This window comes from Apostichopus japonicus, chromosome 18 (assembly GCF_037975245.1).
Source record: "Apostichopus japonicus isolate 1M-3 chromosome 18, ASM3797524v1, whole genome shotgun sequence".
Taxonomy (NCBI): Eukaryota; Metazoa; Echinodermata; class Holothuroidea; order Aspidochirotida; family Stichopodidae; genus Apostichopus; species Apostichopus japonicus.
In genome coordinates, this window is record NC_092578.1 from 8,518,352 (window position 1) to 8,535,000 (window position 16,649).

Sequence of the window (16,649 nt, forward strand, 5' to 3'; positions counted from 1 at the left end):
GTTGAGGCGTATCATGCAGAACTTTGGCCTTTTGGCTAAGATCATGTGTAGTATCTGTTCCCTTTCGAGGGGAATGGTGATACACACCCGACGATGATCACACAGTCACAGTCCCGATGCAAGAGGACTGGGGTTGAGAGCGGACCAGTCGTTCGGTAGTTTGGTTTTCGTGCCCAGGTTCTTTCCTGCGTGACTTTTTGTAAAAAGTATCATGCAGAACTTACACTGTTTAACAAGGTTTGCCCTCATACAAAAGCCAATATGTTAATATATTTTATATCCATGGTCGGAGATAACACATATTGAATAACCCGGATCAGTACATGAAGGGCGTTTTCATTACGTCAGGTGTGAAACGTTCAACCAATCAAATTGGACACGCCCCTTTAGAATATGGCATAATATATATCTTATAGCAGTTGTCTCATCATGTTGCCAAACATACTCTTTACGCCTGTTCGTCCAGAAGCTTGCATACGGGTTCACGAGACAACTCGAGGTTTGGTAGGTATAGTTTAACAAGTTCACGTGCTGTATATAGGCATATAGGAGTCATTAGTACAGACAATTTCATCCATGTTTGAACCGTTGGGTCTAAACCGGTTTTCATTAATCACATGAAACTGCAATGTAACAATGGTCTGTAAAGGTGTGAATGAAACATTAAAACTACTATGAGAATGGATTTAGATGATAGGCCCTATCTACATCTCCTATCTAGTCACATATGGAGATTGTTCGTTCAGTACAGCAGGTCCTAAACTCTGGAATTCTCTCCCTCATCATTTGAGAAATGTAACATCTATTGACACTTTTAAGAAGCATTTGAAAAGCTTTCTAGTCACTTCGCCCAACAACCATTTCGCCCAACTGTCATTTCGCCCAACCAGCCTGGTCATTTCACCCAACCAGCCTGGTCATTTCGCCCAACCATCATAGTCATTTCGCCCAACCAGCATGGTCATTTCGCCCAACCGTGTTGGTCATTTCGCCCAACCGTGTTGGTCATTTCGTCCAACCTTATTTTAACTAATATTCAGTCAGAATAATATTACTTTTTCTATTCCACTAGTTCAATTTGATTTATTTTGGGTTAGGTTACTTCGTAATAGGTATATAAAGTGAGGTCCGCTCGATATCGATCGTAGTCTGAGCAGTTATTTCGGGTATAATGGGAGGATTACACTACTTTAGGCGTTTACGCATACAATGGAAGTAATATTATTATACAAACAAAGGGAAATCGGTGTGGAATAATATAACCGTTTCTATTTCACTAGTTCAATTTCATTTATTTTGGGTTAAATTATTGGAAGTTATATTATTATTATATGGAAGTTATATAATTATACAAACAAAGGGAAATCGGTGTGGAATAATATAACCGTTTCTATTTCACTAGTTCAATTTCATTTATTTTGGGTTAAATTATTGGAAGTTATATTATTATTATATGGAAGTTATATAATTATACAAACAAAGGGGAATCGGTGTGGAATAATAAAAACCTATCAAACCTAACCCCTAAAACACTGATCCATCCTACTGACTAACAATTCCCGAACGTTTCCTTATTAAATTGAAGGGAAAAAAATATACATAAAACCCGTCCGTAATATTGAAGTACTATATTTAATCAATGTTACCATTTTATCAATGTAACCACATATGTAATCACATATGTAATCAATTAAACCACGACTTCAAGTTTCCTTAATACTCGGTTCGTATCCCGTAACGTTAACAATTCCCGAACGTTTACTATCAAACCTATCAAACCTAAAACACTGATCCATCCTCAAGATTCCTTAATATTCGGTTCGTATCCTGTAACGTTAAAAATTCCTGAACGTTTCCTTACTAAAGTTATACAAAGTAAAGGATTTCAAGTTTCCTTAATATTCCTTAATATTCGAACGATTACTATCAAACCTAACCCCTAACACACTGATCCAACAAGGCTGTAACGTTAACAATTCCCGAACGTTTCCTTTTGAAGTATCATATTTAATCAAGGTTGGGCGAAATGACCAGGCTGGTTGGGCGAAATGACCAGGCTGGTTGGGCGAAATGACCAGGCTGGTTGGGCGAAATGACCAGGCTGGTTGGGCGAAATGGTAAGGTTGGGCGAAATGGCAGTTGGGCGAAATGGTTGTTGGACGAAGTGACCTGCTCCCTTTGAAAACGTATCTTTTTAGGCTTGAGTATGGGCATTAATCTTATTCGTTGTTTTATTCACATTACTGTGCCCATTTTTATGTATAATTATATTTATTTATTGTGATTTACAATCCTGTCTTATATCATTTTTAACTTTTATTGCTGTTGTTATTACTTTTATGTTTTCTTAAGTTTGGTAATTTTATATTCCAGGTATTGGTTCTTTTTTACAGTGCTCTTGGGCATGTTTTATATCATGATAACAGCACTTTAATATATGGTATTTATTATTTATTTATTAATTAATGTGCAGTAACTATTAACATAAAATGCAGTTACTGATAAAGTGCAGTAACAAATGTGCAGTAACTATGTAACACCTTTCGAAAGAAAATCTTGACACTTCTCTGAACGTAACACACTGTGATAGTCTCAATGTTACGGGCACTGGCCTAGAGAGTGCAGGATCAACTCTGTTTGATTTTCCTTGCCCAAGGTCGTTTCTTTTCAGGAACTATCTAAAGTGCAGTGTATGATATCCATATAGCAAGCAGACGGTATCTACAAATTAAGCACACACAGTCCTAAGACTGCATAAGTTACGGTTTATGATATATCATGTATCACCCACGTATTAGACCCACCCGTGTTGTGGGATGTGTTTGAAATGAAGAGCTGTAAAACAAGATTTAAGCGGGTATTCGTTTTTAGTCCACTTCCTCGTTGTAGACACACGCACACAGCGATTTGCAGATCGTAGACCGAGAAAAGATCATTTTTTTCTTCACTAAACATAAGAGAAATCAGAACTTTCGATACAATGTCACAAGAATAATTCACGTGATGTCAGCTTGATATCATTACCACAAAGAGTAAAAGTTCGAGGTTATCACAAACGGGCTCATTGTGAAGCCAAAAAATAAAAAAATTGTTTTTTAAACCATTCTTTTTATATTTCGTTTTACTAACAGATGGTAGGTGTTATAGTATTAGACATTCCTTGTATATTTCTCGAAAACCAGAGACGTCAAAATATATATCTCAAATAAAACATAAATACAAAAACAGAAAGCAAAACTGTTTTTGTCCATTTGGGCACTAATGGGCCGTCTTATAATGAAAGGTCAAGTTAAATTGAGAGATATCTTAGTGAAAGCAGCGGGCATTGATTTGTATGCCGACTATTGAGGGGGTGGCAGTATAAAGAAACGAATGAATGCACAGGCATGTTGAAGTCCAGTTTGTCACAATTATCCAAGTGCAGCTGCTTTGTGAAGAATCTATGTGAAGGAAGTTAGGTTCCATCAGATGATATATCCTTACATATACCTAACTATTACACTAAGCTGGATATGCCCATTGTGCTAACAGTCTCGCCGCAACCATTTTAGGCGAAGACCCAGCCAAAGCTTTTGGCATTCTTCCTCGACCCATCGATCATTCCCCCTCTCTTCCCCTACCTTAAATTTATGATTACAATGCCACCGGAATATGGTTGCCAATGTGACCCTAAGAAAATAATTTGCGACACAAAACGCATTGGGTCGCATTATGCAACCGTCACCGCCCCCTGCCCTCTCCCGTCATTTTCAACTGCATACAAATGAAATGATTTGATATAATTAGAGACCTATAACTTCTAGCCTAAATGATGCCTTATAAATCACCAGTTTAACGTCTGAAATATTAGTTGTTTCAAAGGGAGAACCCCTAGAGCCCTGTACATGAGAGTCGGTTCCAACGGTCCCACCACGGCCACACCTCTTCTTTACGAAAAGCCCTGTCCCAACTTCCTTTAAGATCCATGCTACTACCTAAATCAACAGTGTAATATTCTTCATGATAGAGATTAGAGATACATCTAAAATAAGATCAATACATTGAAGAACTAGCAAAAAGAAACATTTTCAATGCAATGGAAATGTACATGGACATCAGTGGACATGAGCATCAGTGGACATGGGCATCAGTGGACATTGGCACGCAAACAGAATGTAGTGTGTGCAATGGAAATATGGGTTAGGCCTATAAGGAACCAAATTGAACTACATGTTACATGTGTTACATAAATGTGGAAAAGTTACTTTCATGTTTATAAGTCTTAGAGCTTGACAATCTCATTATGCCACTAAAAATGAGAAATTTCTATAGTTTGTCATCGATATATCGTCACCCCTTGGGATGATGAATACGAAAACACATGTTTACATAATTAACTAAACCTTAAAAAGTACTTGGTCTACGCTCGCTCACCTTCCTAGATTATAATTAGAGGACTGCCGGTTTGAGTACAACCTGAAAGAAAAATGATACGATATTTGATCCAAACAACATTAGTAACAACATTTACAACAAGGGAACGTTTGTAAGCAGTTTCTGCAAGTTTTCTTTTTCTCTGTATTCCCCGAGAGCTAGTTCTGTTTATGAACGGATGACCGGGTAATTATAAACATAGTTATACTGAACTTTTCAAATAAATTGGTTTGGATTTTGAATAGGTTTGTAGTCTTTTGGGTTCGTTAATTATGTTTAGTACAATCCGATGTTTATGAACGTATGACCGGGTTATTATAAACATAGTTATATGGAACTTTTCAAATAAATTGGTTTGGATTTTGAATTGGTATGTAGTCTCTTAGGTTCGTTAATTATGTTTAGTACAATCCAAAGACACGAGTGTCATGTTATCTATCAACCACTTAGGACAACATTAAAATACTTTTTTTCGCCCAAGCGAGCAGTGCCAGTCCAAAGTTAGTTAGCTCACTATACCTTATGCGGCCTGTCGCATTAGCAATGACGCCAACGAAAACATTCCATTTGATTCGCGAGTCCTAGTTAAGAACTTTGTGAAACATGTGCGTGCTCGGCATAGTAATTATAACCCTTACTGCGTTGTGATCTCAACTGCGTCAAAAATTCCACTCATCTCACTAGCTTAGGATGGGCTTTGAAACTTTTACCTACAGATATTTATATATAGCATAATATGTCGTAAGTTGATAGGATGTGAGAAAGTTGATATACACACATATATACATCATTAATGGTTTACAGGCCATCCAGTTAAGTAGGAATCTGGTCCACAGTCAGTACCAGTCCAACGGAGTAAGGTAAGTTATATATTACACTAATTGTTCTTTACTACATCTATACTAACATGCATCATCATACAAAATTTCTTAATAGTGACCACAGCTCCAACCCTCTTGGGGTAGGTGGGTGGTTACATAACAGGACATATATATGCTAAAGGGTGGTGTGAAATATAATACTGCAAAATGAGTACAATATGTTACAAATAGGCCTCCCTTATATCAACGTCACCGGCATGTACTAATACTAGTACCAGCAGTACTTACGTTCCATGACTTATTGTAACCATTATGTAAGTGAATGGCGCTAGGTCAATGTTACGCCTAAGGTGCCGGTAAATCAGGGGTTGAGGACGGCCTCGTACATGTAAGTACCAAAGCATGACTTCCAGTTTTGATTCGGTTGGCTCAAAATGTCGGAATCAAGACTTGTCGTCCTCTTAACATTGGAGGACTTAGTTCAATTAACCGCCTGAACCGCCTATTGCTACGTGTTTTGCACACTGCGCAAACACTATAGGCTATGCTGTATATAGTCCATGGGCTAGCAGGACCCACCAAGCACCCCCCCCCCCTCCCCAGACTCTCCGAGAGTGGTATCATTTTGTTCAGGAGATCCGTCCGAACAATATTTTGCATGTTACCATTGAAAATGTTGGGATAGTCTCTGCATTTCCGCCGTTTTCCAAATGGCCGCCATTTGGAACTATTTTGTATGTATGTATTATAGATCCTTCTGCAAGCAGGAACTCGCGAAGAAGCCTAATTGGCTTATCAAAGCCGCAAGCTGACCGAAGTCAGCCTCTAACATTCATATTTAACGTCCATGATTATGAATTGTTAATTGTCAACAACTCTGTAACTGGACGACATACATTAATCTGGGAGTGACTCGAACCGGGGACCTTCTGATTGAAAGGCACCGTTTTCACTCATATCTCATTTTCCCATTTTCACCCATATATCGGCGTCTAAGGCTTGTAGAGTTATAATTCTGGTGTTAATAACCATGTTTTCTGGGTCAAGGAATCCAGTAAGAACAAAGAAATAACCATTGGATCATTGCGCTGCAGAGGCTATTTAGGTAGCATCGCCAGGTCCACATTGCGACCAAGATGCAATTTAGGATCATCGCAACACGTCTCTTTAGTCTAACTCAAGAATACTGCACGGCGCTGCTGGTCCTACATGCTTTCACACATTGTGACACAACCAGGGCCTTCCGAGGGAAAGTGAACCAATCAAAGTGATGCAGAAGCGCCCAAAATTCCAGCCCATCCTGGCAGAGCTTGGACGTGAATGGAAGGTCACAGATGAGCTGTTTGCTGGTCTGGAAGAATTCACCTGTGCTATCTATGGTCGACCAAGATTCAAAAGCATAGATAAACTTCGGTTCAACCTTATCAAGAGAAGTGTTGCGATGATCCTAAATTGCATCTTGGTCGCAATGTGGACCTGGCGATGCTACCCCCTGCCGTGGAGTGTTGCAACAGCATATCTGTAGAGTTAACTACCAGGTCGCTATATGGAGACTTACAGACATTCCCATTCAAGACGTTCCATCGCCAACAGATGGACATGGATGGACTCTGAAGTCTGGTTTCCTGGAGCCACTGTGGGTGGACGAACCAATTCTTCCCCAAGCGCTAGTGGACGAAGTGGAAGTACTTGACCCAAGCTGTGAATCAGATGATGAAGATTCTGATGACCAAGACTCACTACCTGCTCCATCAGAAAGCGATGACAGTGATAGTTAGAGTGAATTGTAGTACAGGTTGAAAGTTACATCAGGATAACTGTAAATCTAGAGAAGTACTTGTATCACATGTTAGTTCTGAATGCCAAGCAGCCATTTTGGAATTCAAGATGGTTGAACATGTTACCAACAAAGGGGCCCAGCACTAATATCACTGAGCCTAGTGAAATACTTGATGATAAAAACATGGCACTGTTTTATTTTGTTTTATCTTTATAATGTTGTTGATCTTATTGGATTCCTTAACTCTGAAAACATGGGTTTGTGAAAGTGAAAATAGTTCCAAATGGCGGCCATTTTAAATGTCAATATGGTTTCCTCAGCACAATGTCCCAGTGTTAATGTTGTTATTCTTATTGGATTCCTTGACTCTGATAATATGGGTATAGACACCAGAATTATAACTCTATGTGCCTTAGAAGCAGAGTTATAGGTAAAAATAGTTCCGAGTTGGCTACCATTTTGAATTTCAAAATGGCCGCCGCATCGCAATGATCCAATGCTTATGTCTTTGTTCTTACTGGATTCCTTGACCCAGAAAACATGGTTATAAACACCAGAATTACAACTCTATGAGCCTTAGACTCCGAGATATGAGTGAAAATAGTTCCAAATGGCGGCCATTGTGGAAAATGGCGGAAATGCAGAGTCGATCCCAACATTTTCAATGGTAACATGCAAAATATTGTTCGGACGGGTCTCCTGAACAAAATTTTACCACTCGCGGAGAGTCTGGGGAGGGGGGGGGGTGCTTGGTGGGTCCTGCTAGCCCATGGACTAATACACCTTGAATGAAATAATAACGCAAAGCCTGATTGGTAATTTGACAGTCAGACGTGGGCTCACAAATGTATTTCTGGCTCAGGTTTCCCTTCCACACCTTTCAACCCCCAAGACATACGAACTACGGAGCGTGTACGGTGACATTGATATCCTATATCGAACCACAGATAAATGTCTCAATATCTTAATGCGCTGTAGTTGGAGACATAGAGAGAAGCATATTTCCTTATGCAATCTATATAATTATGCATTATTTAATAGACTGTCTAAATATTAAAATATTTTGATATGTAAATACAAGATGTTCTTATGTGAATATCTAAATATCGAGATATTCATAATAAGATATATCCTACACGGAAGATCTCAGTACTGTTTCAATATTTGAGCTTGAAGAAATATAAACTTTACAAGAACTTAATAGTGACACGACCCCAACCACCGTCTTCAGCTTAAATGACAGAGGTATTTTGTAAAACAAAAATCTCCCAAACAACTATAGTGAAAATCTTACTCCAAATTGGGGTAAAAAGTAGTCTAAATGTCGTGTACGAGAGCCGTCAATTATTGTAAATCTGTGACGTCATTTTGCTACTAGGATATGATTCTTATCTATTTTCTGTTTGTTTCTCTTTCAATATTCACAAGGTGGAATGTTGACTGTTGTGACCATGAAACTAAACGTTATCGTTAGGTCTTGTAACCAGCTTCGATATCAACATTGTAATACATAAATAAAGGAAAACATAAGAGATTGAAGCACATGTGGCTCGATGATGTTATATTTAAACTTGATCCAGTCTTCAACCTTGCATGCATGACGAGACATTAAATCCGTACGGTGATATTTCCCAAAAGCGGATTTTTTTGTTTGTTGTTGGTGGATGTTGTTTATGACAGTTATCTATATCACATAGATCAAAAGTGATGCTTGGGTTTGTTTCTCTGCTTCAATATCTGAATCTTAATAGATCAACAGATACGTATAACTATTAACATTGGATCTTAAGATATCGAGATGTCGATATAAAAGATCTTAACATCTGATTATCTAGCCATCCAGATGTTGAGAAATGAAGTTACAATATATAATCTTAAGTACTGACCTTTTACGACAAATTGTCTGTTTTGTCCTAATCTAAATATCTCAATGGCACCTTACACACTCCGTAGTGAACTGTAAGATTTTGTTTTCACCTAAAGTATATACTTTTTCTTTCGTGAATCAATTTTATTTTCGCAGATCATCACAATGGACGGAATAGCGAAGATTATTCTGCTATTCTTTGCTATATTTAACTATTGTCTGTTTCCCATTGTTGCTTGTTGCCCCATATACCCGACAACAAACGCGTCAGTTTCCTCGATAGACTTAACTGAGGCTCAAAAAGACATTATTGCTAATGCAACCTCAAAAGCAGAAATTGCAAGGTAAGACAGTTTATTGTATCATAATACGCTAGTAAACTTAGCAGGAATAGAGAAAATGAATGTGTGCACGTTTGGGATGGGGGGGGGGATTGGCACGACGCTAGCACCCCCACCCCTGGTATGAAATAGAACTTCCAATTAAGGAAATAAGCAGACAAGATTTATACAAGTGTACCTCTATTATCGTCGGTTTTATCTCTATTATTGACAACAAATCAAGAGAGTTAGTTGTCATACTAAAAAATAGATTTAGAAGGAGCATTAGGATCAGTTGCATTATTTTTCTACATTTTACATTTAGCATGTTAGTATTATTTTTTGTCCATCTTTATTTGTGCGTTTATTTCACAGTAGCTTTTGTATATAGATATATAATATGAAAATTGAATAAAATGAGAGGGAACCGTTCATTCAAACGCTTCAATAAGAAAAAAATCTTTACAATTAAGATGTTAAGTTGGATTCGAAATATGGCAAAAGTAAAAGTATCAAAATATGTTATTTTTTTCGGTGGCTGTATAAAATAGGTAGCAGTATAGCTGTATTTCCTACATTTTTTTTTCATTGGCGAGCATAAACGACAAGGGGAAGGGGGAAGAGACGTTAAGTCTGGGGATTTTACAATGCAATAGGATATATTAGTAGAACATAGCATTTAGACGTCATTAGAGGTTTACCTTATAGTTGAAGTCTGCCTCACAATGCACTTTTTGAGGTCTAACCTTTTATTGTGTGAGTCCCTCCAACAACCTCTTGCAGAATCACCCCATTCCCCTTGCTGCTACCTTTAAATATACCATTTAATATATATTTCCACATTTTGTGAAGAGATAGATAGACCGCAATATAATGTATGTATAGAACCTTAAGTTGGTAATCACAGTCTTATTCACTGACGAATGCACACGTATATTGTATGTGTGTATGTCTGCCACTGTAGGGTTGCTGTCTAGTTCAGACAACACCATCCATTATCATATATATATATATATATATATATATATATATATATCACTTAAAATGCCGCACCAGGGGCAAGAGAGATGGCATATGGGATGGAGATATTCGTGTTCACCAAACTTACTGTATAGTATCAATTAAACTGATTTATATCATATTAATGAATATAATTGATGAACAATTTCATAACACATCACATTTTCTTTATCGTTTACATTTTTTTCTTATTTAGGTTACAACAAATAAATTTTGTAGATATAACACAGGAAACCGATCCAATTGTTACCTTGACGAATCAACAAGAGGATATGGTGCTTCGGGAATTCCCGGAATACTTCAGAACATGTCCGAATGCAGAGAGGAAAAAGGACAACACACTTGGTCATTGTTCAACCTGCAAACCTGCACTTCCTCCTTTACAGAATGAAATATATGAATATCGTGAGCCCGTTGAAGCCATTGTAACCGTTGTAACGCCATCACCGCAAATTAGACAAAAGCGAAGTTCGGTTTCAACGTGTGATGCAAATACTATTGGTATCTGCACGCCTGTACAGACTTACGTACGAGCTCTCTTCGCCTTTGATTCGCAAGGCAACCTCGTTCAATTCGTCCAGGTGGGTAACTTATTCACATGTCATACTTAACTCATTGCTCTATCTCTCTTCTCCGATACTAGTCTCTTTGAACCTGTTTCTTTTTATATATTTCTTTGTTGTGATATAAATGTTGCGTATCTATGGTTGGTATTTTTATGATTATCTAAAGTTACCTTGACCATAACAGAGTTTCAGTGAATACGGTAGCAATATCGGCATCTTCTTTCCCATATGAAACCGTAGAGATGTCACAGTGCTTAGAGGTGTGGATATTACTGGAATTTATATTTAGAAATGGATATAAAAGGAATTATCGGATATTTCTTTCAAGGGGAAACAAATCCATCCCTTATCTTTTGGCATATATGTGAAGAACACCTCCACCCAAACAGTGAGAAAACAATTTTGCTTAAATGTCGTGTGCGGAAGTTGTCATTTTCTATACCCTGTGATATCCCAGCTACATTAGGATCTTAAAGTATTTCACTTTTACTTTCTGCTTGCGTTTCTTTTCATATTTTCAATGTAGAATCAACAGATAACAGTGTTGGCACTGAAACTAATGCTATCTTTAGGTCATGTTAAGAGCTTCGAAACATTTAGATTCAGCTATCGCAAAACTCGTCTTCCTTACGGTAAAATAAACGTTGCAAAGTTGTCATAAATCCAGAACAAAAGAAGACATTGAATCACATTTGGCTCGATGACGTCATATTTAGACTTGATCAAGTCTCCAGCCGTGATATCTCGCAGATGTAGAAAATATATTTCTGAGCTGTTTGGGAAGTCGTTAATGAAAGGTTTCTCTATCATATATAGCTTAACAATTATGGTTGGGTTTGTGTCTCCCTGAAGTAGAAATCCGAGGGGTTTTGAGTGAACCTCAATAATCATGTTTATAAACCATATAGTTATATTTAACTTTCATATTACTGGTCTTTCTGGGTTTGTTGTTCAACGCCAGAAATTTGGCAATAATAATTTTAACGAAAATGTCAGTGTCTCCCCAGTAAAAATACTTTAATCTGTTTAAAAATTTCTGCAGTATTAATGGCGCATGCGTAATCAATTAACATGGTGGAGTAGTCTGTCGGCGCCTGCTGCATATGGTACTCCCCAGTAGATAAATTTGCGAAAATGATGACAAGTTTGATCTCTTCAACATTATGTGTATTCTCAATTTCGTCCCATGTTCATCCTTTTGTTTCCCGAAATGTAAGCCTATACTGTTGGCAATCTATAAATGCACCGTCTTTATGGTCGCTTGATTTCACTGTTGTTTTCTTGCACCTCTATACACAGACTGATGATTGGTACCAAATTATCATACAAGAGACGTGCTTGAAACCTTCTTCGATTTTCTGTAGTCAATCACAGTGTTGCGAAAGAATTCGATACGTACCAGCTCTTGTGATTAATTTACAACAAGCCGGAGATATCGGAACTCGTGACATTCAAATATCAAGTTGCACAGCGACTGCCACATGGAACTGAAAAAAAAACCCATCTTAAAACCATTAAGGCAATATTTGGAATAATGAAGAAATGAAATCAATTGCCGGAATTTCCTGTTTTTTTTTATCCATTTTTGTTCTTCCTATGTTAATGTTTGGAATTTTATTAAAATTACGCAAAAGAAAAATATATTTGGGTGAACGAATCTGTGGACTTTTAATCAGTGTCCATATATAGGCTATCGCCTAGTTGGTTAGGGTACGCGGGACGCCCGGGTTCGAATCTCAGTGGATGTTTCTTCACTGTTCCTGATTTTCCAACTCATTAGGTAAGTGAATATATATATATATATATATATATATATATATATATATATATATATATATATAGATCTCCATTGAATTTGGCGCCTTTTTATGGCTCCGAAAAGAGCCGTTAAATTTGCCGTGAACTTGACTTCGTTACAGGAGAAAATTCACATGTTTGGTTAAATTGGCTAGATTAGACTTAGCTCTTTTCATTGATACCAAATTCGCGATAGGAAATGCACTAGTCTTGTCTATAATCAACGCATTTACTTACAGCAAAAACAGCGTGATGTAAAACAGATGTTAGGTCTTTTGTATTGGCTCTTCGCATAGGCGTACGGGACCATTTCAGTTTGGGGGGGGGGGCAGAAACTATTGTGCCCGAAAGTTCCCGTCACACTATTTAAGCGGAGCGCCACCATCAGTTGGCGCGAAGCGTACAAGAATATTTTTGGCAAAAATTGCCTCTCAGACTGCAGGAAATGGTACTTCTGAGGCCTTGCAAGTTGCATCTAAACATTCTTTATTTTATATTCTCACGTTTTAGAAATTTAGTTACATGTTATACTATTTTTCAGTTAAATAAATGATACAGAATTTTGATAAAGAAAGAAAGAGTAGGACTTTCTGAAGCCATGGATTGATTAAACTCTGTAAATTAAAGTCAAGAAAACTAAGTAAATTGCTGAACATATTAGACAAGTTTTACCCTCCTAGGTCGGTACATTTCATACAGTGGCGTCACCAGACTTTTCAGTCTGGGGGGGGGGGCACAGGGGGCACCAGCATTTGATGGGGGGGCACTTAGGTGGATACGGATCGCCGTCCTGGGGGAGGGGTCTAAGGGGAGGGGTGCCCCCCTCCCCTTTGGAAAATTTTCGCATACGGAGGATGGGCTGGATGCAAAATGGTGCCACATTCGATGCTAAATTCGATCTGAAGATATCTCCAGAAATTGCTATTTTTGAGGTAATGATTTTAACATCGCGCAGAATTTTGCAGAGGATATGAACCACATGCTGTCGATATTATGCCTAACCCTATCAATAGAACCTACATTTGTTGAATTAATGTGTGCATGACCCCAGACTCCTTTCTTGTCCTTCTCGTTTTCTCCCATTATCTATTAAGATGTAACAGGTTCCAGCATCGTTATTGGCTCCTATCAGGGATCTCACCATGCAATTCAAAGTTTGATCACACATCGAGTATGGCTCAGTATGCAGGTGTGAACATTCGCCATTTGTTCCTACAAGCATCTGACCTCAGATGACCTCTGCACCCCCTACACAACAGGGTTAATATATGGGTCCACAAATATAGGCAAGTATGGTGCCTGCGGACCCTCACATTCTCACACTGACACATTTAATGTAAATATCGACACTTGTTGTGATGGCGCGGGTTACGACTTCGATACCCGACGGTCAAGGATAAACTTTTTAATTTTTTCGCAGCTCATTTGAAGAAAATACGAATTACTGTGCTTCTTTGTCCTTATGAAAAACCAACTCAGATGATGGGAGTTGAATATAACAAAATATATATATATTTTTTTTACCAACCCAATGATCTCAGATGGGGGGCACTCGGGGGGCACTAGGTTTTCCGGGGGGCACGTGCCTCCCCTGCCCCCCCCCTTGGCGACGCCACTGATTTCATACCACATTTAAGGCATATTCTGTACTTAAAGATTATTTTTGAACTAAAAGGAATTATTTCTGCCTTACATCATCCTTACTTTGTGGATATATTTAACTGTTTTTGCGATTTATTTTTATATTTATGGTGGTGCTATATATTTAAAAAAAAAACAGCCTAACCGGTGTTCACGGTTGACTGGCATTTGTTCCTGTGTGTACTAATTAAACAAAATGTGGGATTTCTGTTCTGCGCACCAATAAGTACAAATTAGCGAAATACCATATTTTCAATACCGTTACGTATAATTGCGTTATATTGCAGTACGTAACACTATGTATGTTTACATATGTATATAGCCATACTTGCGCCATTAAACTACGTATCAGATATCTACTTTACTAATAAAATGAGTGCCTATCCAACAGTTTAAGATATTTTGTTACACCTAGTAGTATGTGGCGTCAATATGTCCGAAACTGTTTGATGTTGCATGCCGGTTGTGCCATGAACAATCAATATCCGCCTGCCTGTTAATGTGTATGTTCACGGCCGCTGCTACTGCTGCAACAGTTTACACTGTGTATTTTAACTATACACTTGATCAAATGTATGGCTCTATCTTTATTGTACTATAAGAATATAACATTTATTTTCCATCGTTTTCCTGCTCATGCAGTTTGCCATTCTATTGTTTTAACTTGTATATCCCTTTAACTATTTTGAGACAGTTTGTAGCAATATTGTGATAGAGCACATGCCTAAAGATTGAAAAAAAGCTTTCAAAAGTAACAGAGATATAAGAATCGAGAAGGAAGCTGGAACTGGATGCAAGTCACTAGCTCTAATAGACAATATCTTACTCTTGCGCCACCAATCCGTCCATGCCCCCCTCCCTACCACCACCAGCCCAAAGATTGAAAGAAAATCGTGGAACAGGGATGTAAGAATCAAGAAGGAAGCTTGATTTTGGTGCATGGCACTAATAATGAACAGGATCTTACTCGTGCGCCATCAACCCTTCCATACTCCTCCCACCACCACCTGTTACTCTTGTTCCACCAACCCTTCTAGCCACCTCCCTACCACCACCAACCAAAAGATTGAAAGAAAATCTTGGGTGGGGCGGCGAGGTTTAAGGCAAATTTTGTCGTCGTCAAACGTTTCATGATTTACAAGCACATATAATCAATCGTTAAAGATATATTGGTCTAATTAGAATGAGGGAAAACGGTGGCGCTAAATCTCCTTTATATATGTTTTATGTAGGCCTGTTTGTTTATTCCTCTCTCGAAGATACGATTTTCAAGTTTCTTTTAAAGTGTTTAAAAAAAAAGTCTTTTAATTCACCACATTGCGCAGTTCCTAGTTAGTAAACAATACGTATACGAAAGAATTGCGCCATTATGGTCTACCTGTTTTGAATGGAAAATCTTGGATTCCAGTCTTTATGTGTATGAGTTCTCAACTAAACAGCAAAGTAAAAATCTTTGATTCGTTCGGGAGGTATCCTAGTTCAGTACAGTATGCAGTGCTCTCAAGGCATATTTCGGAGAGTTAAAACCGCAACGCTTCCTGTGCGTGCAACAGCATTTAATTCTCCTACAATGGGCCGTTCAAGTTTCCATATCTCAGCCGTCCATATAGGCTCAATCTACACGTAATTATACTCACTCGAGCCTGTCTGGGCGCGAAGGAACAAGTGTGCGATGTGAATGGGGAATTTACCCCTAACACTATAGCTGCCAGATATAATCTACACGCAGAGGCGGACTGGGTTTTAAAACCGGCCCGGGCATTTTTCACCTAGAACGGCCCATTATTCATTGATATGTTACTTACAAGTGATCGCCGTCCTGGGGGAGGGGTCTAAGGGAGCGATCTAAGGGAGCGGGTCCCCCCCCCCACCCATTGAGATTTGTTAAGGAATACCAGATGCAAAATGGTGCTTTATTTCTCAATTTTGTAGGTTAGCATAATCCTTTAAAAAAGATCCACAAATAATTTCCAGAAGCCACACTTGATTAAACTGAGGAAAGCTAAAAACGTAATAAAAAATAGGCAATATATATATATATATATATATATATATATATATATATATATATATATATATATATATATATATATATATATATATATATATATATATATATATAGAATTCCACTTAATTAGGTAAACTCGTGTTCTTCTATAAGTAGAAATCCATTTCACTTAAGTGAACCTCTCCATTCACTAACGTACATAATCATATATATAGGCATTAATGTATTCTGACTAATGTAAACCTGCGACATTTTATATTCCCGGAGATTGATGATATAGTTCATATGGCGCGTTGAAACTCCACCCGTGAATCTAATAAGTTTTTACCCACCTTCCAACGCCTAAACGAGTGTGGGTGTAATAACTTTAGGCGCCAACGCCACTGCGGAAAGACATGTACAAGTGGAGGGTTCG

General features: G+C 38.0%; 1 protein-coding gene across 2 annotated transcripts in view; it reads left to right on the plus strand.

Moving 5' to 3' along the window:
• Positions 1-382: 382 nt before the first annotated feature.
• Positions 383-16,649, plus strand: part of LOC139959082 (uncharacterized) — a 27,753-nt gene continuing 11,486 nt past the window's right edge. Inside the window, exons 1-4 of one of the 2 annotated variants that reach the window (XM_071956656.1) lie at positions 383-504; positions 9,038-9,225; positions 10,418-10,802; positions 12,087-12,567. In XM_071956656.1, the coding sequence (XP_071812757.1) occupies positions 430-504; positions 9,038-9,225; positions 10,418-10,802; positions 12,087-12,278 (840 nt within the window). In that variant the 5' untranslated portion in view covers positions 383-429 and the 3' untranslated portion in view covers positions 12,279-12,567. Of the gene's footprint in view, positions 509-9,037; positions 9,226-10,417; positions 10,803-12,086; positions 12,568-16,649 lie in introns of both variants that reach the window. The other variant, XM_071956657.1, reaches the window with a different exon arrangement.